Raw genomic sequence first — 23554 nt, 5'->3', positions numbered from 1 at the left:
CCGACAAGCTTTGCGCAGTGAGATTCTCTCATCATTTCCGGTCATAAATCCATAAACATCCGCAATGGACTTTTTTTTTTGTGTGTGTACTGACTTTGAGTTGCTACAATAAAATTATGTATACGGTAGTTATACTCACGACCCACCGTATGGGTAGAACTTGTTCATCAATAATCCAGTGAGTTTTTGAGGGAACATTTTGAAAAAGCCATGTAAACAAATGTGTCAAATTACATTATTTTGTTATAATAAAGTGTATGATGCCATGCTACTGCAGTGTATGAGGATGGCATGGGACCTGGTCTTCATTAAGTTTGTGAGCATACTACAGTATTTGAAACGTCTGTAATGACAAAGAACGTATTTTAAAAGACTGTAACACCTAGTGTTTGTACTGCATCTTCCCTTTGTGGCATAGGCTGCATTAGGCTCTTTTTAGTCATAGTTCGAGTCCCCACTGCAGCTCTCATTTTCTCCTACTACATTAGTGGCAGCGATGGGATCATGTCCAGTGGTCTTACATGGTGCTGGGGAAACATCTCACAGCACTTGGGGGCTATGTGCTCAAGGATATGTCTTAAGAGAGGGAATAATGTAAAATGTATCTAAGTGGTTAGAGCGTTGGGCCACTAACCGAAAGTTTGCTAGATCAAATTCCTGAGCTAACAAGGTAAAAATCTGTTGTTCTGAACAAGGCAGTTAACCCACTGTGCCTAGGCCGTCATTGTCAATAAGAATTTGTTCTTAACTGACTTGTCTAATGAAATATTCTCATTTGTTTTTTTATTCTCCAGCTACATGACCATTTAGTGGGGTTCAAGGCCTCACAGACACCTTCCCTGTTCTGACAGAGCAATACACCGTAGGTCTCCCAGACCATAGGCACACTTGTTATTAGCCACTGCTGTAATAAAGTGAATCCTCCTGGGGTAGGCCAGAGCCAGTGTATCAGATGGGGAGCTGTGAAACTCACTGCTCAGCCTGAAGTGTCGCCCCTCGTGCTGTTGAAGAAGGCCTTTTTCAATAGCTTGATGGGCTGGAATGTTTCAAGAGAAAAGCCAAGTGTGTTTGGGTGGGCAGAGATTCTTGGTTCAAGTCTCAGTATGAGCTGAATCAGGGGGAAGTGGTATTGGCTAAACTAGCAACATGATGTTCTTTACACTTGCTTACCTAGGCAGTTGGGGTTCAAACCAATTATGCATGGTTTTGAACCCACGGAGGTACACACCTTAGCTCACAGATCACTGCATCTGTTCATAGCCCATCCAACTACCTCATCCCCATATTGTTATTTACTTTGCACCCCAGTATCTCTACTTGCATATTCATCTTCTGCACATCTATCACTGCAGTGTTTAATTGCTAAATTGTAATGACTCCGCCACTACGGCCTATTTATTGCCTTTACCTCCCTAATCTTACCTAATTTGTACACACTGTATATAGATGTTTTTCCTATTGTGTTATTGACTGTACGTTTGTTTATTCCATGTGTAACTCTGTGTTGTTGTTTGTGTCGCACTGCTTTGCTTATCTTGACCATGTCGCAGTTGTAAATGAGAACTTGTTCTCAACTGGCCTACCTGGTTAAATAAAGGTGAAATACATTTTCAAAAATAAATAAAAGGTCTCAAGCCCACCTGTACAGTACATCGGATGGTATTTTTTTTAAAGTAATAATTGTAGAGTCTATGTCAGAGATCAATGTTTATGTTACTGTTTAGGATTGTGCTTTGGCACCAATGTTTCCTCTCATCAGAGTACATGCACATGACAGAGCCGTAATCTACACAGACCAATGTGTCATAGCCAATCACATCTGCAGTAGGTCTATATGCAAATAGACTATTGTCATATATGGATCTATGCCATTTACTTTGAACTGGACTGTGTTTACAGCTGTGGTCCTGAGTAGATGCGCTTGTTTTGAGATCAAAGAAAGAACTGCATGTAGCCACTTGTGTACATTTTGTTCATATCCTTTGCTAGTTAGTGAGTTATTAGCCCAGTTATAGATCATTATTAGTCAGCAATAGGAGAGTGATTGTTAGTGAGTTATTAGCCCAGTTATAGATCATTATTAGTCAGCAATAGGAGAGTGATTGTTAGTGAGTTATTAGCCTAGTTATAGATCATTATTAGTCAGCAATAGGAGAGTGATTGTTAGTGAGTTATTAGCCCAGTTATAGATCATTATTAGTCAGCAATAGGAGAGTGATTGTTTCCTAAAAGAGCACAAAACATGTACATTTCTATACATCTCTAAAAGCAAGTCAAGTAAAGAGCTTTTTTTGTCTTAAAGGGGCAGTGTTGTATTTTGAAACAGGCTTGAATGGGCAGAGGGTAGCTTAATTTGTCTGATCCATTCAATAATGGTATGGGAATAATAATGCATTTTATTTTGTAAAGTGGTTTCTTGCATTAAACAACACAACATTTTCAGTCACCTTGTCTGAATGTCAAGCCCTGCATTTTTTCCCCAAAAAGTATCATGGAATGTAGGCATTGAACACAACACATCGGCTGCTGCTGTCGGCTGTACGATAGAATAGCTATTAAAGTGTTATGGGATGCATTTTCTCCATTGTTGTTTTATGGTAGGCCACTCTGGTAGGTCTACATTACGATCAAATAGCCACAGTAGCCTACTTGGCCCCTGGATTTCATACTTATTTTGTTCTGTGGCATTTCTAGGAAGGAAAAAAGGATGAATGCCATCGAAAAGTACTCGAATACCCCCCCCCCCCCGGAAGATGCCAAGACAGTCTGGGTGGTGACTTCCGGCTTGCTGAAGAAAGTTGAGCTGGGGAGGTTTGCTGGCTCCTGGGTTTTGCAAAATGGATAGCCAGGGAAGGAAAGTGGTGGTTTGTGACAATGGAACCGGGGTAAGTTTATGAGTGGAAAGCTGCATATTATCGAGTTCTATTCATGCTATATTTTTCCAAGGCAGAATGGCAGGAGAACATTTTTATCTGAAACAGGAAGTGGATGATGTGTTGCTAGCTCTCTAACGTTAGCTAGTTAAGTCGGTGGGTAAACGCTAGGCAGGAATGTCTGTCCGTTTTTACAATTATCTACCGCTGGCTAGCTATGTTGTCATCTCCCAATACATGCACTAAAAATCAATTTCACGGTGCAAAAATTAAATCGGCCTGTTAATTCAAACCTATTAAATCGTTTGACCCAGCTTTCGTGTTAGTTAGTTAGTTAGCTGGTTAGCTAGTCTAGTTAGGTCAGCCAACTAGCGTTAGCCAACTAACTACATTTTTACTCAATGTTGATGTCGACATGTTTTGAATGTTTTGTAAATTCACATTTGTTTCTACTGGTCCTTATGCCTCAGGTCATAACGACAGAATGAGTTAAGCTAGTTCACGTTAACCATAACCCATGCCTGTGTGTTAATAGCTAACTGGCAATATCCGGTAGGATTTCCAATGTTTTTTATGGAAGGCTATAAAATAGTTGCATCTGGGCTGCGCTCCTCCTGACAACTGTTTCTAGGGATTCTGAGGTCCCTCCGTCATTTAGGACATAGATAGTAAAAATAGCTTACAGTACTTGGATCCTTCAAATCTGGATACACCAAAGGGGTCTTAGTGGTTGTTTTTGGATTGTACTTCTGACTCTCAGCGATTTGAAGCGTTGCTGGCATAGTGTGTATGCAGCTAAAAAGTGCTCACTGTGAAGGGCTGAAGAAATGAGTCAAGCGGAAGTGAGACTAGTTTCTTAACCACAGCGAGGATTCTAATATACACACATTCACTGCTAGGCTACAGCTTGTGACCCTTACTCAAGTCTACTGAAGCGAACGTCACAAATATTGTCAGTAATTGCTTTCTGATGCCCGAAGAAGTGTGGACTATAATTTTGCTTTAACTTAATCTCTTGTTACTTCTGGGTAACTGAGATTAGGCATAATAACTAGGCTATTTTGCTTTGGGGAGTTCAAATAAAGCCCTTGTCTTCCACATTTGCCTCCTCTCCACCCGTGCTCACTCTCTCTTCCTCCTGTCTTTTAATTCAAACCAGTCCAATACAAACAATATTTATTCACATGGAAGGAACAGACCAGTATTGCCAGGGCAATATACAGTGTTAATATATATATATATTTGAGTATATTATCTCTTTCTCGCTCTCTGTATCTTTATTTTTAATCCCCAGGAGGCCTTTTGGTAGGCCGACATTGTATATAAGAATTTGTTCTTAACTGACTTGCCTAGTAAAATATTTTAACTAAAGAAAATATATAAATATCTCTCTCTCTCTCTCTCTCTCAGTTTGTGAAGTGTGGCTATGCAGGCTCCAACTTCCCCGAGCACATCTTCCCTGCCTTGGTGGGCAGGCCAATCATTCGCTCCACAGCCAAAGTGGGCAACATTGAGATTAAGGTAATACTACGAAGCTATCCTCTCCTGTGCAACACTCCAACGTTGGTTCAAAAGTTACCCTGACACAACAACCCTATTCCTGGACCAAGAAGCATGGACTAGACTTAATCTCATGTATGTCTGTCATACTGACTCCCTGAGTCCAGTAACACCTATTTTTAAAATGACATCCCTTCCTCTCTCTTTGTTTTACTGGCTGACTCTCAACTTTATGCTCTGCCTCCTTCACCTGTCATCACATGATGAAGTAGAATATTCAGAAGATGGTAAGTGGTGTGAGTTCCTGGCTGGCGTGTGCAGGCCCATGCCCTCCCTGGTTGCCTAACGGGGAGAGCGAGTGATGCTGTGTTTTTTACTACATTTGGAGTGCATTTGTTGTTTTCTATATTTAATTAGTCTCTAATTGGTGTTTTTATTTGGCTAAATATTTGGCTAATTATAACATTTTAAGTACTTCTGTGGAGAAAAATGGATTCCTAATGACTAGGCGGACAGAAATCTAGTCCACTCATTTCACTGTTTTGCTGTTCCTGTTTTTCATCTCAAGTTAGTTTAGCAGAAGGAACTTGAATGCTACATGGACTGTGTCTGAAATGACATCCTGTTCCCTATATAGGGTCAGCATGCCCATCAAGCCCACATACCCATTAAGCCCACGTACCCATTAAGCCCACGTACCCATTAAGCCCACGTACCCATTAAGCCCACGTACCCATTAAGCCCACGTACCCATTAAGCCCACGTACCCATTAAGCCCACGTACCCATTAAGCCCACGTACCCATTAAGCCCACGTACCCATTAAGCCCACGTACCCATTAAGCCCACGTACCCATTGAGCCCACGTACCCATTAAGCCCACGTACCCATTGAGCCCACGTACCCATTGAGCCCACGTACCCATTGAGCCCACGTACCCATTGAGCCCACGTACCCATTGAGCCCACGTACCCATTGAGCCCACGTACCCATTGAGCCCACGTACCCATTGAGCCCACTAAGCCCACGTACCCATTAAGCCTACGTACCCATTAAGCCCACGTACCCATTAAGCCCACTAAGCCCACGTACCCATTAAGCCCACTAAGCCCACGTACCCATTAAGCCCACTAAGCCCACGTACCCATTAAGCCCACTAAGCCCACGTACCCATTAAGCCCACTAAGCCCACGTACCCATTAAGCCCACTAAGCCCACGTACCCATTAAGCCCACGTACCCATTAAGCCCACGTACCCATTAAGCCCACGTACCCATTAAGCCCACGTACCCATTAAGCCCACGTACCCATTAAGCCCACGTACCCATTAAGCCCACTAAGCCCACGTACCCATTAAGCCCACTAAGCCCACGTACCCATTAAGCCCACTAAGCCCACGCACCCATTAAGCCCACGTACCCATTAAGCCCACATACCCATTAAGCCCACGTACCCATTAAGCCCACGTACCCATTAAGCCCACTAAGCCCACGTACCCATTAAGCCCACTAAGCCCACGTACCCATTAAGCCCACGTACCCATTAAGCCCACGTACCCATTAAGCCCACTTCCAGCTTTGGATTCAAATGTATAATAAAAAACTAGTTTTATAATCAACTTTTTCCGCTGTTTTATGTTTCAGCCAATTAATCTGGTTGTTATATCCATAACAGTTTTTTTTATTCTTAGCCAATCAGATGTTTTATTAGTAAGTTATTGAGTTGTGTGCAATTAGTGGCCAATTTCAAACCTGAAGAAAAAACGTTGGTGTTGAGTCAACCCTCAGGTAACCAATTGTTCAGACATTTTTTGGTACCTTCTCAGATAAGTGATCATACTTTCATTTAAAATTAAGAAATGAATGTGCCTATATGCACATGCAGTTGTGGAAAAGGTTCTCAATGGTCATACTTGAGTAAAAGTAAATATACCTTAATAGAAAATGACTCAAGTCACCTAGTAAAATACTACTTGAGTAAATAAATATACTTAAGTATCAAAAGTAAATGTTATTGCTAAAATATAGTATCAAGTATCAACAGTAAAAGTATAAATCATTTAAAATCAGCGATGAATATAAATGTTCTACCACAAAAAAATTTTTTTTTTGTATGTGAACAACTTCTTAAGACCCATTCAGCTGTTCTCAACTCACTTCACTTGCGCTAGAGGGAGACTGTCCCGGCTGGTGTTAGCTCATGTGCAGATCACACCCCTGGTGCTAGCCCATGTGCAGATCACACCCTGGTGCTAGCTCATGTGCAGATCACACCCCTGGTGCTAGCTCATGTGCAGATCACACCCCTGGTGCTTGCTCATGTGCAGATCACACCCCTGGTGCAGATGCAGATCACACCCCTGGTGCTAGCTCATGTGCAGATCACACCCCTGGTGCTAGCCCATGTGCAGATCACACCCCTGGTGCTAGCTCATGTGCAGATCACACCCCTGGTGCTAGCCCATGTGCAGATCACACCCCTGGTGCTAGCTCATGTGCAGATCACACCCCTGGTGCTAGCTCATGTGCAGATCACACCCCTGGTGCTAGCTCATGTGCAGATCACACCCCTGGTGCTAGCTCATGTGCAGGTCACACCCCTGGTGCTAGCTCATGTGCAGATCACACCCCTGGTGCTAGCCCATGTGCAGATCACACCCCTGGTGCTAGCTCATGTGCAGATCACACCCCTGGAACGGCGTTTTAAGGTGTTTCGATGTTCTAATCATTTGAAAGAATTCTCATAAAACAGGGTGTTTTAATTAGCGTATGTTTATTTTGAAACGCATGTGGATGTTGATGATATCCCTAATCAATGATTGATATCCCTAATCAATGATTGATATCCCTAATCAATGATGATATCCCTAATCAATGATGATATCCCTAATCAATGATGATATCCCTAATCAATGATGATATCCCTAATCAATGATGATATCCCTAATCAATGATGATATCCCTAATCAATGATGATATCCCTAATCAATGATGATATCCCTAATCAATGATTGATATCCCTAATCAATGATTGATATCCCTAATCAATGATTGATATCCCTAATCAATGATTGATATCCCTAATCAATGAACATGAGCATAACTGTCTTTTGTCGTCGTTTTAAATTGATTAAAACACAAACACTACAGTTGTGCATATTGTTTATCTAACCCTGGTGCCTTCACCAAGATTAGAAACCTCGGTGCCTTCACCAAGATTAGAAACCTCGGTGCCTTCACCAAGATTAGAAACCTCGGTGCCTTCGCCAAGATTAGAAACCTCGGTGCCTTCACCAAGATTAGAAACCTCGGTGCCTTCGCCAAGATTAGAAACCTCGGTGCCTTCGCCAAGATTAGAAACCCCGGTGCCTTCGCCAAGATTAGAAACCCCGGTGCCTTCGCCAAGATTAGAAACCCCGGTGCCTTCGCCAAGATTAGAAACCCCGGTGCCTTCGCCAAGATTAGAAACCCCGGTGCCTTCGCCAAGATTAGAAACCCCGGTGCCTTCGCCAAGATTAGAAACCCCGGTGCCTTCGCCAAGATTAGAAACCCCGGTGCCTTCGCCAAGATTAGAAACCCCGGTGCCTTCGCCAAGATTAGAAACCCCGGTGCCTTCGCCAAGATTAGAAACCCCGGTGCCTTCGCCAAGATTAGAAACCCCGGTGCCTTCGCCAAGATTAGAAACCCCGGTGCCTTCGCCAAGATTAGAAACCCCGGTGCCTTCGCCAAGATTAGAAACCTCGGTGCCTTCGCCAAGATTAGAAACCTCGGTGCCTTCGCCAAGATTAGAAACCTCGGTGCCTTCGCCAAGATTAGAAACCTCGGTGCCTTCACCAAGATTAGAAACCTCGGTGCCTTCACCAAGATTAGAAACCTCGGTACTCTCTCCAAGATGTTTGGAGTGGACAGGTTGATGCAGAGAGAGAAGAAGATGATCAGGGTTGAGTGACATCAGTGGTGGAAGACCTACAAGTGGTGGACGAACATGCAAACAAATGAGGGACAATGAGATGACTATTGGGAGACTACTCGTGCACTTTTAGCTGGGGGTCTTGTCATATTGTGTTTTATGGTCCCCCACCGGTACCTTTAATACAACAGTAGAGGGAGATTTGAAACTGTCTTGGTTTAGGAAGACAAGTTGAATTTATTAACAACAGTAGTAGTACAGCAAATGTCAATCAGCTTTCAGATCATGAATTGAAAGTTGTGATGGTGTGTTTGTTTGATGGTGTGTTTGAGATGATGGTGTGTTTGAGATGATGGTGTGTTTGAGATGATGGTGTGTTTGTGATGATGGTGTGTTTGTGATGATGGTGTGTTTGAGATGGTGTGTTTGTGATGATGGTGTGTTTGTGATGGTGTGTTTGAGATGATGGTGTGTTTGTGATGGTGTGTTTGAGATGATGGTGTGTTTGTGATGATGGTGTGTTTGTGATGATGGTGTGTTTGTGATGATGGTGTGTTTGTGATGATGGTGTGTTTGTGATGATGGTGTGTTTGTGATGATGGTGTGTGTGTGTTTGTGATGATGGTGTGTGTGTGTGTGGGATGATGGTGTGTGATGGTGTTGTGTGTGTACATGGTGTGTGTGATGGTGTGTGTACATAGCTGTTGATTGGCAGAACAGACAGGATGGAAGCAGCAGGTCTTCATTGAAAACACATGGCACTGCCAGACGGGGGTTCCTTCAGTGCCTAAACACACACTGTATCAACTGTTTCTCTAACCTGGTCCTAGATCTGTTTGTCCCAACCATTGACCATAGCAGTTGGCACAAGTCAAACCAATACAAACAGATCTGGGACCAGGCTACGGTTTCTAAACGTGTCAAGTAGCTTCCGTGGGCAACAGTTTTCTAGTCTGCACTGCTGACCGTCAGGCTCAGTGTCTGCCAGTGAAATAGGAAACGTTGTACTGTGTGACTAACACTTGGCTAACCAATCATGTAGTGATTCCCAATGCCTGGTTTGCATGTAACTCTGACTGAGCTTTGCTCAAATGAGACTGAATCCGAACTTGACCTGCATGCAGATTGTCAGGCAAACTTCTCATTGACATCAATGGTGTCCGTGTAAGTTACTTGCATGTTTCTCAAGTTTAGGATTGTAGCCCTGTGCTCTGGTCAGAAAGGGAACAGGTTTTAAGAGTGAATGCATGGGAACATGCTGTTTTTTTAAAGAATGCATGCTGGGTAATTGCTAACGGATGTGACTTGCCTCTTTTTTTTTTAGCGCTGCTGCGTATGTGTATATCCCATTACTGTGTCTCTTTAGGCCCTCATGGAGCCGTCATGGAGGCAGTGTTGACATGCCCCTCTGTTACTGCTGGTGAAAGGTGACGGTACAGCTAAGCTAACGGTCTGATTTCTCCAGGGCCGTATTCATAAGGCCCTCATGGAGCCGTCATGGAGGCAGTGTTGACATGCCCCTCTGTTACTGCTGGTGAAAGGTGATTTCTCCAGGGCCGTATTCATAAGGCCCTCATGGAGCCGTCATGGAGGCAGTGTTGACATGCCCCTCTGTTACTGCTGGTGAAAGGTGATTTCTCCAGGGCCGTATTCATAAGGCCCTCATGGAGCCGTCATGGAGGCAGTGTTGACATGCCCCTCTGTTACTGCTGGTGAAAGGTGATTTCTCCAGGGCCGTATTCATAAGGCCCTCATGGAGCCGTCATGGAGGCAGTGTTGACATGCCCCTCTGTTACTGCTGGTGAAAGGTGATTTCTCCAGGGCCGTATTCATAAGGCCCTCATGGAGCCGTCATGGAGGCAGTGTTGACATGCCCCTCTGTTACTGCTGGTGAAAGGTGATTTCTCCAGGGCCGTATTCATAAGGCCCTCATGGAGCCATCATGGAGGCAGTGTTGACATGCCCCTCTGTTACTGCTGGTGAAAGGTGATTTCTCCAGGGCCGTATTCATAAGGCCCTCATGGAGCCATCATGGAGGCAGTGTTGACATGCCCCTCTGTTACTGCTGGTGAAAGGTGATTTCTCCAGGGCCGTATTCATAAGGCCCTCATGGAGCCGTCATGGAGGCAGTGTTGACATGCCCCTCTGTTACTGCTGGTGAAAGGTGATTTCTCCAGGGCCGTATTCATAAGGCCCTCATGGAGCCGTCATGGAGGCAGTGTTGACATGCCCCTCTGTTACTGCTGGTGAAAGGTGATTTCTCCAGGGCCGTTTCATAAGGCCCTCATGGAGCCGTCATGGAGGCAGTGTTGACATGCCCCTCTGTTACTGCTGGTGAAAGGTGATTTCTCCAGGGCCGTATTCATAAGGCCCTCATGGAGCCGTCATGGAGGCAGTGTTGACATGCCCCTCTGTTACTGCTGGTGAAAGGTGATTTCTCCAGGGCCGTATTCATAAGGCCCTCATGGAGCCGTCATGGAGGCAGTGTTGACATGCCCCTCTGTTACTGCTGGTGAAAGGTGATTTCTCCAGGGCCGTATTCATAAGGCCCTCATGGAGCCGTCATGGAGGCAGTGTTGACATGCCCCTCTGTTACTGCTGGTGAAAGGTGATTTCTCCAGGGCCGTATTCATAAGACCCTCATGGAGCCGTCATGGAGGCAGTGTTGACATGCCCCTCTGTTACTGCTGGTGAAAGGTGATTTCTCCAGGGCCGTATTCATAAGACCCTCCACCGATCGAACCCAAACTATCCCACGGAGAACAACACAACTTTTCCCAATAAGAAAAACGCTTGTTTCTGTTTACGGTTGCAAAATGCTTTGTCACGTCGTGTGCTAATGAACACGACCCAGGGGTGTCTATCTGAACCTTTAAACCCCTTAACGTCTATAGGACCTGATGGTGGGCGACGAGGCCAGCGAGCTGCGCTCCATGCTAGAGGTCAACTACCCCATGGAGAACGGCATCGTCAGGAACTGGGATGACATGAAGCACCTGTGGGACTACACCTTCGGGCCTGAGAAGCTCAACATCGACTCCAGGAACTGCAAGATCCTGCTCACCGAGCCGCCCATGAACCCCACCAAGAACCGAGAGAAAATCATCGAGGTGTGTATGTCGGGGGGGGTTGTAGCAAGTTGACTCCAAGTGCATAGCAACAGCTAGCCACCACTCTGACCTCATTACCGTATGAGAACTAATGTAGGAACATCTGTGTGAGGGTCAGTGGGTTTAGCATTAAGAGGTCTAAAGCTGTGTGAGGGTCAGCATTAACAGAGCTCTAAAGCTGTGTGAGGGTCAGCATTAACAGAGCTCTAAAGCTGTGTGAGGGTCAGTGGGTTCAGCATTAACAGAGCTCTAAAGCTGTGTGAGGGTCAGCATTAACAGAGCTCTAAAGCTGTGTGAGGGTCAGCATTAACAGAGCTCTAAAGCTGTGTGAGGGTCAGTGGGTTCAGCATTAACACAGCTATAAAGCTGTGTGAGGGTCAGCATTAACAGAGCTCTAAAGCTGTGTGAGGGTCAGTTGGGTTCAGCATTAACAGAGCTATAAAGCTGTGTGAGGGTCAGCATTAACAGAGCTCTAAAGCTGTGTGAGGGTCAGTTGGGTTCAGCATTAACAGAGCTCTAAAGCTGTGTGAGGGTCAGCATTAACAGAGCTCTAAAGCTGTGTGAGGGTCAGCATTAACAGAGCTCTAAAGCTGTGTGAGGGTCAGCATTAACAGAGCTCTAAAGCTGTGTGAGGGTCAGTGGGTTCAGCATTAACAGAGCTCTAAAAGCTGTGTGAGGGTCAGTTGGGTTCAGCATTAACAGAGCTCTAAAGCTGTGTGAGGGTCAGTTGGTTCATCATTAACAGAGCTCTAAAGCTGTGTGAGGGTCAGTTGGGTTCAGCATTAACAGAGCTCTAAAGCTGTGTGAGGGTCAGTTGGTTCATCATTAACAGAGCTCTAAAAGCTGTGTGAGGGTCAGTTGGGTTCATCATTAACAGAGCTCTAAAGCTGTGTGAGGGTCAGTTGGTTCATCATTAACAGAGCTCTAAAGCTGTGTGAGGGTCAGTTGGGTTCAGCATTAACAAGAGCTCTAAAGCTGTGTGAGGGTCATCATTAACAGAGCTCTAAAGCTGTGTGAGGGTCAGTTGGTTCAGCATTAACAGAGCTCTAAAGCTGTGTGAGGGTCAGCATTAACAGAGCTCTAAAGCTGTGTGAGGGTCAGCATTAACAGAGCTCTAAAGCTGTGTGAGGGTCAGTGTGTTCAGCATTAACAGAGCTCTAAAGCTGTGTGAGGGTCAGTGTGTTCAGCATTAACAGAGCTCTAAAGCTGTGTGAGGGTCAGTGTGTTCAGCATTAACAGAGCTCTAAAGCTGTGTGAGGGTCAGCATTAACAGAGCTCTAAAGCTGTGTGAGGGTCAGTGTGTTCAGCATTAACAGAGCTCTAAAGCTGTGTGAGGGTCAGTGTGTTCAGCATTAACAGAGCTCTAAAGCTGTGTGAGGGTCAGTGTGTTCAGCATTAACAGAGCTCTAAAGCTGTGTGAGGGTCAGTTGGTTCATCATTAACAGAGCTCTAAAGCTGTGTGAGGGTCAGTGTGTTCAGCATTAACAGAGCTCTAAAGCTGTGTGAGGGTCAGTTGGGTTCAGCATTAACAGAGCTCTAAAGCTGTGTGAGGGTCAGTGGGTTCAGCATTAACAGAGCTCTAAAAGCTGTGTGAGGGTCAGCATTAACAGAGCTCTAAAGCTGTGTGAGGGTCAGTTGGGTTCAGCATTAACAGAGCTCTAAAAGCTGTGTGAGGGTCAGCATTAACAGAGCTCTAAGCTATGTGAGGGTCAGTTGGGTTCAGCATTAACAGAGCTCTAAGCTATGTGAGGGTCAGTTGGGTTCATCATTAACAGAGCTCTAAAGCTGTGTGAGGGTCAGTTGGGTTCATCATTAACAGAGCTCTAAAGCTGTGTGAGTGTTACACATTTTCATCATTAGTCATCATTACAGTCTTTTAAAGTTGTCTCTCTGTCTCTGGTAGGTGATGTTTGAGACGTATCAGTTCTCAGGGGTCTACATTGCTATCCAGGCTGTGCTGACGCTCTACGCCCAAGGTACTAGACTAGAGGAACACACAGCCTCTTCAACTCTCTCTGGTTCACTTTAAGCCCCAACTCAACACAGCTTACTCCCTCCCATTCAGAGGTGTGTGAAACATATCGAGGGGGGGGGTTAATTATGTTACTCTGTGTGTCTGACCTGTGTGTGTGTGTGTGTCTGACCTCTGTGTGTGTGTGTCTGACCTCTGTGTGTGTGTGTGTGTCTGACCTCTGTGTGTGTGTGTGTCTGACCTCTGTGTGTGTGTGTGTGTGTGTGTGTGTGTGTGTGTGTGTGTGTGTGTGTGTGTGTGTGTGTGTGTGTGTGTGTGTGTGTGTGTGTGTGTGTGTGTGTGTGTGTGTGTGTGTGTGTGTGTGTGTGTGTGTGTGTGTGTGTGTGTGTGTGTGTGTGTGTGTGTGTGTCTGACCTGTGTGTGTGTGTGTGTGTGTGTGTGTGTCTGACCTGTGTGTGTGTGTGTGTGTGTGTGTGTGTGTGTCTGTGTGTGTGTGTCTGACCTCTGTGTGTGTGTGTGTGTGTGTCTGACCTGTGTGTGTGTGTGTGTCTGACCTGTGTGTGTGTGTGTGTGTGTGTGTCTGATTTCTCTGTGTGCGTGTCTGATTTCTCTGTGTGCGTGTCTGATTTCTCTGTGTGCGTGTCTGATTTCTCTGTGTGCGTGTCTGATTTCTCTGTGTGCGTGTCTGATTTCTCTGTGTGCGTGTCTGATTTCTCTGTGCGCGTGTCTGACCTCTCTGTGTGTTTCTGCCCTCAGGCCTGCTGACAGGTGTTGTGGTGGACTCTGGGGACGGTGTGACACACATCTGTCCGGTGTACGAGGGCTTCAGCTTGCCCCATCTGACACGACGCCTGGATATCGCTGGGAGGGACATAACCCGCTACCTCATTAAGGTACCTCTGACCACCTCTGACACCTGGATCTCATACACATTGATTGTGGCAGGTTAGGAGAAGGGAACGCGGCAGGTTAGGAGAAGGGAACGCGGCAGGTTAGGAGAAGGGAACGCGGCAGGTTAGGAGAATGGAACGCGGCAGGTTAGGAGAATGGAACGCGGCAGGTTAGGAGAATGGAACGCGGCAGGTTAGGAGAATGGAACGCGGCAGGTTAGGAGAATGGAACGCGGCAGGTTAGGAGAATTGGGTTATGGTTGTCCCCGATGCGACTGGAACATGCAGCTTTTGGTCTGTAGTTGTACTCCATCCATCTACGGTCCTCATTCACTGTGTCCCAGTTCTCTGTCCTGTGGAAAAGGACCGGAGGCAGGTAGCCTAGTGGTTAGAGTGTTGGACCAGTAACCAGCAGGTAGCCTAGTGGTTAGTGTTGGACCAGTAACCAGCAGGTAGCCTAGTGGTTAGAGCGTTGGGCCAGTAACCAGCAGGTAGCCTAGTGGTTAGAGCGTTGGGCCAGTAACCAGCAGGTAGCCTAGTGGTTAGAGCGTTGGGCCAGTAACCAGCAGGTAGCCTAGTGGTTAGAGCGTTGGGCCAGTAACCAGCAGGTAGCCTAGTGGTGGTTAACCAGCAGGTAGCCGTTGGGCCAGTAACCAGCAGGTAGCCTAGTGGTTAGAGTGTTGGACCAGTAACCAGCAGGTAGCCTAGTGGTTAGAGTGTTGGGCCTGTAACCAGCAGGTAGCCTAGTGGTTAGAGTGTTGGGCCTGTAACCAGCAGGTAGCCTAGTGGTTAGAGCGTTGGGCCAGTAACCAGCAGGTAGCCTAGTGGTTAGAGTGTTGGACCAGTAACTGAAAGGTTGCTGGATCGAATCCCCAAGCTAATGGTAAAAATCTGTCATTCTGTCACTGAGCAAGGCAGTATAACCCACTGTTCCCCGGGTGCTGAAGACGTGGATGTTGATTAAGGGTGATTCAGAGGGGTTGGGTTAAATGTGGAAGACACATTTCAGTTGTACAACCGACACGGTATCCCCCTTTCCCTAATAAGCTTGGTGGAAACACCTCTCTGATCTCCAGCTGTTGTTGCTGAGGGGCTATGCGTTCAACCACTCTGCAGACTTTGAGACGGTGCGGATGATGAAGGAGAAGCTGTGCTATGTGGGTTACAACATCGAACAGGAGCAGAAACTGGCTCTGGAGACCACCGTGCTGGTCGAGTCCTACCAGGTCAGTACCACTGTCCTACTGGGTCAGTCCTACCAGGTCAGTACCACCGTGCTGGTCGAGTCCTACCAGGTCAGTACCACCGTGCTGGTCGAGTCCTACCAGGTCAGTACCACCGTGCTGGTCGAGTCCTACCAGGTCAGTACCACCGTCCTACTGGGTCAGTACCACTGTCCTACTGGGTCAGTACCACTGTCCTACTGGGTCAGTCCTACCGGGTCAGTCCTACCAGGTCAGTACCACTGTCCTACTGGGTCAGTCCTACCAGGTCAGTACCACTGTCCTACCGGGTCAGTCCTACCGGGTCAGTACCACTGTCCTACCGGGTCAGTCCTACCGGGTCAGTATCACTGTCCTACCGGGTCAGTCCTACCGGGTCAGTACCACTGTCCTACTGGGTCAGTCCTACCGGGTCAGTCCTACCTGGGTCAGTCCTACCGGGTCAGTACCACTGTCCTACTGGGTCAGTCCTACCGGGTCAGTCCTACCGGGTCAGTACCACTGTCCTACTGGGTCAGTCCTACCGGGTCAGTCCTACCGGGTCAGTATCACTGTCCTACTGGGTCAGTCCTACCGGGTCAGTACCACTGTCCTACCAGGTCAGTACCACTGTCCTACCAGGTCAGTACCACTGTCCTCCTGGGTCAGTCCTACTGGGTCAGTCCTACCAGGTCAGTACCACTGTCCTACTGGGTCAGTCCTACCAGGTCAGTCCTACCAGGTCAGTACCACTGTGCTACTGGGTCAGTCCTACTGGGTCAGTCCTACCAGGTCAGTACCACTGTGCTACCAGGTCAGTCCTACCAGATCAGTACCACTGTCCTACTGGGTCAGTCCTACTGGGTCAGTCCTACCGGGTCAGTCCTACCAGGTCAGTACCACTGTCCTACTGGGTCAGTTCTACTGGGTCAGTCCTACCGGGTCAGTATCACTGTCCTACTGGGTCAGTCCTACCGGGTCAGTACCACTGTCCTACTGGGTCAGTCCTACCGTGTCAGTCCTACCAGATCAGTACCACTGTGCTACCGGGTCAGTCCTACCGGGTCAGTCCTACCGGGTCAGTACCACTGTGCTCCCGGGTCAGTACCACTGTCCTACCAGGTCAGTACCACAGTCCTATCGGGTCAGTCCTACTGGGTCAGTTCTACCAGGTCAGTACCACTGTTCTACCAGGTTCTACCAGGTGAGTCGTACCAGGTCAGTAACTAACCTCTGTGCTGGTTGAGTCCTGCACGGTCAGTGTAAACAGACCCCTAGTGACCAATTCAGAACTTTTGGACCACATTTTTGGACCCTAAATAACAGGCCAGTATCAATAGCGTTTAGCAGCTGTTTTGTTGTTGTCTGGAGCTTCAGTCTAAAATAACATATTTATGGTGCATAGAACCCCCCAATGACCCCCACAGAATATACCCCCACACCACACGACTCTGAGCAGCTGATGAGTAACAGAATTTACCACCACACCACACAACTCTGAGAATATACCACCACACCACACGACTCTGAGAATATACCACCACACCACACGACTCTGAGAATATACCACCACCACACGACTCTGAGAATATACCACCACACCACACGACTCTGAGAATATACCACCACACAACTCTGAGAATATACCACCACACCACACGACTCTGAGAATATACCACCACACGACTCTGAGAATATACCACCACACCACACGACTCTGAGAATATACCACCACTCTGAGAATATACACCACACGACTCTGAGAATATACCACCACACACGACTCTGAGAATATACCACCACACGACTCTGAGAATATACCACCACACACACTCTGAGAATATACCACCACACCACACGACTCTGAGAATATACCACCACACGACTCTGAGAATATACCACCACACCACACGACTCTGAGAATATACCACCACACCACACGACTCTGAGAATATACCACCACACGACTCTGAGAATATACCACCACACGACTCTGAGAATATACCACCACACGACTCTGAGAATATACACGACTCTGAGAATATACCACCACACGACTCTGAGAATATACCACCACACGACTCTGAGAATATACCACCACACGACTCTGAGAATATACCACCACACGACTCTGAGAATATACCACCACACCACACGACTCTGAGAATATACCACCACACGACTCTGAGAATATACCACCACACGACTCTGAGAATATACCACCACACGACTCTGATGATATAACTCTGAGAATATACCACCACACGACTCTGAGAATATACCACCACACGACACAACTCTGAGAATATACCACCACACGACTCTGAGCAGCTGATGAGTAACAGAATATACCACCACACCACACCACTCTGAGTAGCTGATGAGTAACAGAATATACCACCACCACACGACTCTGAGCAGCTGATGAGTAACAGAATATACCACCACACGACTCTGAGCAGCTGATGAGTAACAGAATATACCACCACACCACAGGAGGCTGAACACGACTTCCGGCGCCGACTGAGATGGCCGCCTCGCTTCGCGTTCCTAGGAAACTATGCAGTTTTTTGTTTTTTTTTACGTGTTATTTCTTACATTAGTACCCCAGGTCATCTTAGGTTTCATTACATACAGTCGAGAAGAACTACTGAATATAAGATCAGCGTCAACTCACCATCAGTACGACCAAGAATATGTTTTCCGCGACGCGGATCCTGTGTTCTGCCTTACAAACAGGACAACGGAATGGATCGCATGCAGCGACCCAAGGAAACGACTCCGAAAAAGAGGGAAACGCGGCGGTGTTCTGGTCAGACTCCGAAAAGGGGCACATCGCGCACCGCTTCCCAGCATTCTTCTTGCCAATGTCCAGTCTCTCGACAACAAGGTTGACGAAATCCGAGCAAGGGTGGCATTCCAGAGGGACATCAGAGACTGCAACGTTCTCTGCTTCACGGAAACATGGCTTACTGGGAAGACGCTATCCAGGGCGGTACAGCCAACGGGTTTCTCCACGCATCGCGCCGACAGAAACATACATCTCTCTGGTAAGAAGAGTGGCGGGGGCGTATGCCTCATGACTAACGAGACATGGTGTGATGAAGGAAACATACAGGAACTCAAATCCTTCTGTTCACCTGATTTAGAATTCCTCACAATCAAATGTAGACCGCATTATCTTCCAAGAGAATTCTCTTCGATTATAATCACAGCCGTATATATCCCCCCCAAGCAGACACATCGATGGCTCTGAACGAACTTTATTTAACTCTCTTTGCAAACTGGAAACCATTTATCCGGAGGCTGCATTCATTGTAGCTGGGGATTTTAACAAAGCTAATCTGAAAACAAGACTCCCTAAATTTTATCAGCATATCGATTGCGCAACCAGGGGTGGTAAAACCTTGGATCATTGTTACTCTAACTTCCGTGACGCATATAAGGCCCTGCCCCGCCCCCCTTTCGGGAAAGCTGACCACGACTCCATTTTGCTGATCCCTGCCTACAGGCAGAAACTAAAACAAGAGGCTCCCACGCTGAGGTCTGTCCAACGCTGGTCAGACCAAGCTGACTCTACACTCCAAGACTGCTTCCATCACGTGGACTGGGACATTTTTCGTATTGCGTCAGATGGAAATATTGACGAATACGCTGATTCGGTGTGCGAGTTCATTAGAACGTGCGTCGAAGATGTCGTTCCCATAGCAACGATAAAAACATTCCCAAACCAGAAACCGTGGATTGATGGCAGCATTCGCGTGAAACTGAAAGCGCGAACCACTGCTTTTAATCAGAGCAAGGTGTCTGGTAACATGTCCGAATATAAACAATGCAGCTATTCCCTCCGCAAGGCTATTAAACAAGCTAAGCGTCAGTACAGAGACAAAGTAGAATCTCAATTCAATGGCTCAGACACAAGAGGCATGTGGCAGGGTCTACAGTCAATCACGGACTACAAGAAGAAACCCAGCCCCGTCACGGACCAGGATGTCTTGCTCCCAGGCAGACTAAATCACTTTTTTGCCCGCTTTGAGGACAATACAGTGCCACTGACACGGCCTGCAACGAAAACATGCGGTCTCTCCTTCACTGCAGCCGAGGTGAGTAAGACATTTAAACGTGTTAACCCTCGCAAGGCTGCAGGCCCAGACGGTATCCCCAGCCGCGCCCTCAGAGCATGCGCAGACCAGCTGGCCGGTGTGTTTACGGACATATTCAATCAGTCCCTATACCAGTCTGCTGTTCCCACATGCTTCAAGAGGGCCACCATTGTTCCTGTTCCCAAGAAAGCTAAGGTAACTGAGCTAAACGACTACCGCCCCGTAGCACTCACTTCCGTCATCATGAAGTGCTTTGAGAGACTAGTCAAGGACCATATCACCTCCACCCTACCTGACACCCTAGACCCACTCCAATTTGCTTACCGCCCAAATAGGTCCACAGACAATACAATCTCAACCACACTGCACACTGCCCTAACCCACCTGGACAAGAGGAATACCTATGTGAGAATGCTTTTCATCGACTACAGCTCGCCATTCAACACCATAGTACCCTCCAAGCTCGTCATCAAGCTCGAGACCCTGGGTCTCGACCCCGCCCTGTGCAACTGGGTACTGGACTTTCTGACGGGCCGCCCCCAGGTGGTGAGGGTAGGCAACAACATCTCCTCCCCGCTGATCCTCAACACTGGGGCCCCACAAGGGTGCGTTCTGAGCCCTCTCCTGTACTCCCTGTTCACCCACGACTGCGTGGCCACGCACGCCTCCAACTCAATCATCAAGTTTGCGGACGACACAACAGTGGTAGGCTTGATTACCAACAATGACGAGACGGCCTACAGGGAGGAGGTGAGGGCCCTCGGAGTGTGGTGTCAGGAAAATAACCTCGCACTCAACGTCAACAAAACTAAGGAGATGATTGTGGACTTCAGGAAACAGCAGAGGGAACACCCCCCTATCCACATCGATGGAACAGTAGTGGAGAGGGTAGTAAGCTTTAAGTTCCTCGGCATACACATCACAGACAAACTGAATTGGTCCACTCACACTGACAGCGTCGTGAAGAAGGCGCAGCAGCGCCTCTTCAACCTCAGGAGGCTGAAGAAATTCGGCTTGTCACCAAAAGCACTCACGAACTTCTACAGATGCACAATCGAGAGCATCCTGGCGGGCTGTATCACCGCCTGGTACGGCAACTGCTCCGCCCTCAACCGTAAGGCTCTCCAGAGGGTAGTGAGGACTGCACAACGCATCACCGGGGGCAAACTACCTGCCCTCCAGGACACCTACACCACCCGATGTTACAGGAAGGCCATAAAGATCATCAAGGACATCAACCACCCAAACCACTGCCTGTTCACCCCGCTATCATCCAGAAGGCGAGGTCAGTACAGGTGCATCAAAGCTGGGACCGAGAGACTGAAAAACAGCTTCTATCTCAAGGCCATCAGACTGTTAAACAGCCACCACTAACATTGAGTGGCTGCTGCCAACACACTGTCATTGACACTGACCCAACTCCAGCCATTTTAATAATGGGAATTGATGGGAAATGATGTAAATATATCACTAGCCACTTTAAACAATGCTACCTTATATAATGTTACTTACCCTACATTATTAATCTCATATGCATATGTATATACTGTACTCTACATCATCGACTGCATCCTTATGTAATACATGTATCACTAGCCACTTTAACTATGCCACTTTGTTTACTTTGTCTACACACTCATCTCATATGTATATACTGTACTCGATACCATCTACTGTATGCTGCTCTGTACCATCACTCATTCATATATCCTTATGTACATGTTCCTTATCCCCTTACACTGTGTATAAGACAGTAGTTTTGGAATTGTTAGTTAGATTACTTGTTGGTTATCACTGCATTGTCGGAACTAGAAGCACAAGCATTTCGCTACACTCGCATTAACATCTGCTAACCATGTGTATGTGACAAATCAAATTTGATTTGATTTGACACTGGATTGGTCTCTATATGTTAATGTCGGTGGAGCTTCATGGGAACCAGGAAGTGCTGAGCAGCTTCCAGAGTGTGGGTGGAATATTCCTCCATGATATTGCTCTTCTTTCATAAGGAGGGAACTCATTATAAAACACACACGTCTTAAGAGTGTGTGTGTGAGACAAGGTGGGTAGTGTGTCTGGGGGCGTGACATCATATCCTTTGTGGCCACAGGGCGGCGGTGGCTGGGCAGCTCTCAACTTCCTCCCACGGCCTGAGCTGAATTGAGCCTTTACGCACGCACGCAACACAAGCTACAAAGACACACACAACTCATAAAATACAGATTAAGCCGTTTTACAGTAAATGCACACACACACTCACCACCACACGTGATCATCAATAAGACACTACTACACATTCACCACACGTAAGCCTGAACAACATACACACACCACCCTCTGACTTTCAATCTCCCTCCCTCCCTCCCTCCCTCCCTCCCTCCCTCCCTCCCTCCCTCCCTCCCTCCCTCCCTCCCTCCCTCCCTCCCTCCCTCCCTCCCTCCCTCCAGCTCCCAGACGGCAGGGTGATCAAGGTGGGAGGGGAGCGTTTCGAGGCTCCAGAGGCTTTGTTCCAGCCCCATCTCATCAACGTAGAAGGAGTCGGGGTGGCAGAGCTGCTCTTCAACACTATCCATGCAGCAGACATCGACACCAGGTAACTAACACACACAGACCGACAATACACACACACAGACCGACAATACACACACACAGACCGACTACACACACACACAGACCGACAACACACAAACACAGACCGACAATACACAAACACAGACTGACAATACACACACACAGACTGACAATACACACACACAGACTGACAATACACACACACAGACTGACAATACACAAACACAGACTGACAATACACACACACAGACCGACAATACACACACACAGACCGACAATACACACACACAGACCGACAATACACACACACTCATACACACACAGACCGACTACACACACACACAGACCGACAACACACACACAGACGACAATACACACACACACACAGACTGACAATACACACACACACAGACCGACAATACACACACACACACTACTTTTTTATCGTCACCTGTTTTAATCTCACCTCTCTGCCTCTGCCCCCCCCCCCTCTCTCTCCCTCTCTCTGCCCCCCCTCACCTCTCTCTCACCTCCCCCTCTCTCTCACCTCTCTCTGCCTCCCCCTCTCCCCCCTCTCTCTCAGGTCTGAGTTCTATAAACACATAGTGTTGTCAGGTGGGTCCACCATGTATCCAGGTCTTCCATCTCGACTAGAGAGGGAGCTCAAACAGCTCTACCTGGAACGTGTGCTGAAAGGAGACGTGGACAAACTCTCGGTGAGAACTCTTTTAAAATATATTTTTGCTTTTATTTAACTCACATTTTTTAATAGAAAGTCAATAACAGATTGTCATTTGCAATGATGAACTGTCTAAAGGTCCAACCGGTCCCTAATGGACCTGAAGGGTGGGAGGAAGGATGTATGTTGAAAAGTATTGGGACAGGGCCCACTTCCTCAACATGGTGCAGTGTTGTAGTTAACCCACTAGGTGGAGACAGAAGAAACATCTCTTAAGTAGTCAGCTCATAGTACACAACAGAAGTAGAGCATATAATCGCTGCTCTACAAATCACCTTGCATCCTGAATTACTAGGCATTATATGATGAGGTCAAGATTCATCCATCCTGTGCCAAACTCCTCCCCTCGGACATAATGCTGAATTGCCCCCCCCCCCCCGTCTCCCTCTGTAGAAATTTAAGATCCGCATCGAGGACCCGCCGCGGCGTAAGCACATGGTGTTCCTGGGCGGGGCCGTGCTGGCGGACATCATGAAGGACAAAGATAACTTCTGGCTGACCAGGGAGGAGTACCAGGAGAAAGGAGTCAGGGTGCTGGAGAAACTGGGAGTCACTGTCAGATAAAGACCTCCACAATGTTAAAGACCACACACACACACACACACACACACACACACACACACACACACACACACACACACACACACACACACACACACACACACACACACACACACACACACACA

At 47.2% G+C, this 23554-nt stretch overlaps 1 protein-coding gene across 2 annotated transcripts; it reads left to right on the top strand.

Moving 5' to 3' along the window:
- The first annotated feature begins 2729 nt into the window (after positions 1–2729).
- On the top strand, positions 2730–23554 carry LOC124020008 (actin-related protein 2-A-like). 2 transcript variants are annotated; one of them, XM_046335420.1, is made up of 10 exons: positions 2730–2885; positions 4284–4394; positions 4646–4660; positions 11176–11391; positions 13295–13367; positions 14120–14256; positions 15330–15479; positions 22006–22151; positions 22713–22845; positions 23262–23554. In XM_046335420.1, exons 1-10 carry the CDS (start codon positions 2838–2840, stop codon positions 23430–23432), a joined length of 1200 nt encoding a protein of 399 aa, XP_046191376.1. In that variant the 5' UTR covers positions 2730–2837; the 3' UTR covers positions 23433–23554. The 2 variants fall into 2 exon arrangements, with proteins under 2 accessions (XP_046191376.1, XP_046191378.1); XM_046335422.1 differs by lacking the exon at positions 4646–4660.

The sequence above is a fragment of the Oncorhynchus gorbuscha genome, unplaced genomic scaffold (genome assembly GCF_021184085.1).
Source record: "Oncorhynchus gorbuscha isolate QuinsamMale2020 ecotype Even-year unplaced genomic scaffold, OgorEven_v1.0 Un_scaffold_745, whole genome shotgun sequence".
In the NCBI taxonomy this organism is placed as follows: domain Eukaryota; kingdom Metazoa; phylum Chordata; class Actinopteri; order Salmoniformes; family Salmonidae; genus Oncorhynchus; species Oncorhynchus gorbuscha.
The sequence above is the reverse complement of the archived record's forward strand: the minus strand, read 5'-3'. Positions and strand labels throughout refer to the sequence as shown.

What these genes read in the sequence shown, in the direction of transcription:
- LOC124020008 (XM_046335420.1), top strand. Translation starts at nt 2,838, where the DNA reads ATGGATAGCCAGGGAAGGAAAGTGGTGGTTTGTGACAATGGAACCGGG. An exon ending in TTTGTGACAATGGAACCGGG is followed by an intron (nt 2,886 to 4,283) that starts GTAAGTTTATGA and finishes TCTCTCTCTCAG; the next exon opens with TTTGTGAAGTGTGGCTATGC. An exon ending in GAGACGTGGACAAACTCTCG is followed by an intron (nt 22,846 to 23,261) that starts GTGAGAACTCTT and finishes CTCCCTCTGTAG; the next exon opens with AAATTTAAGATCCGCATCGA.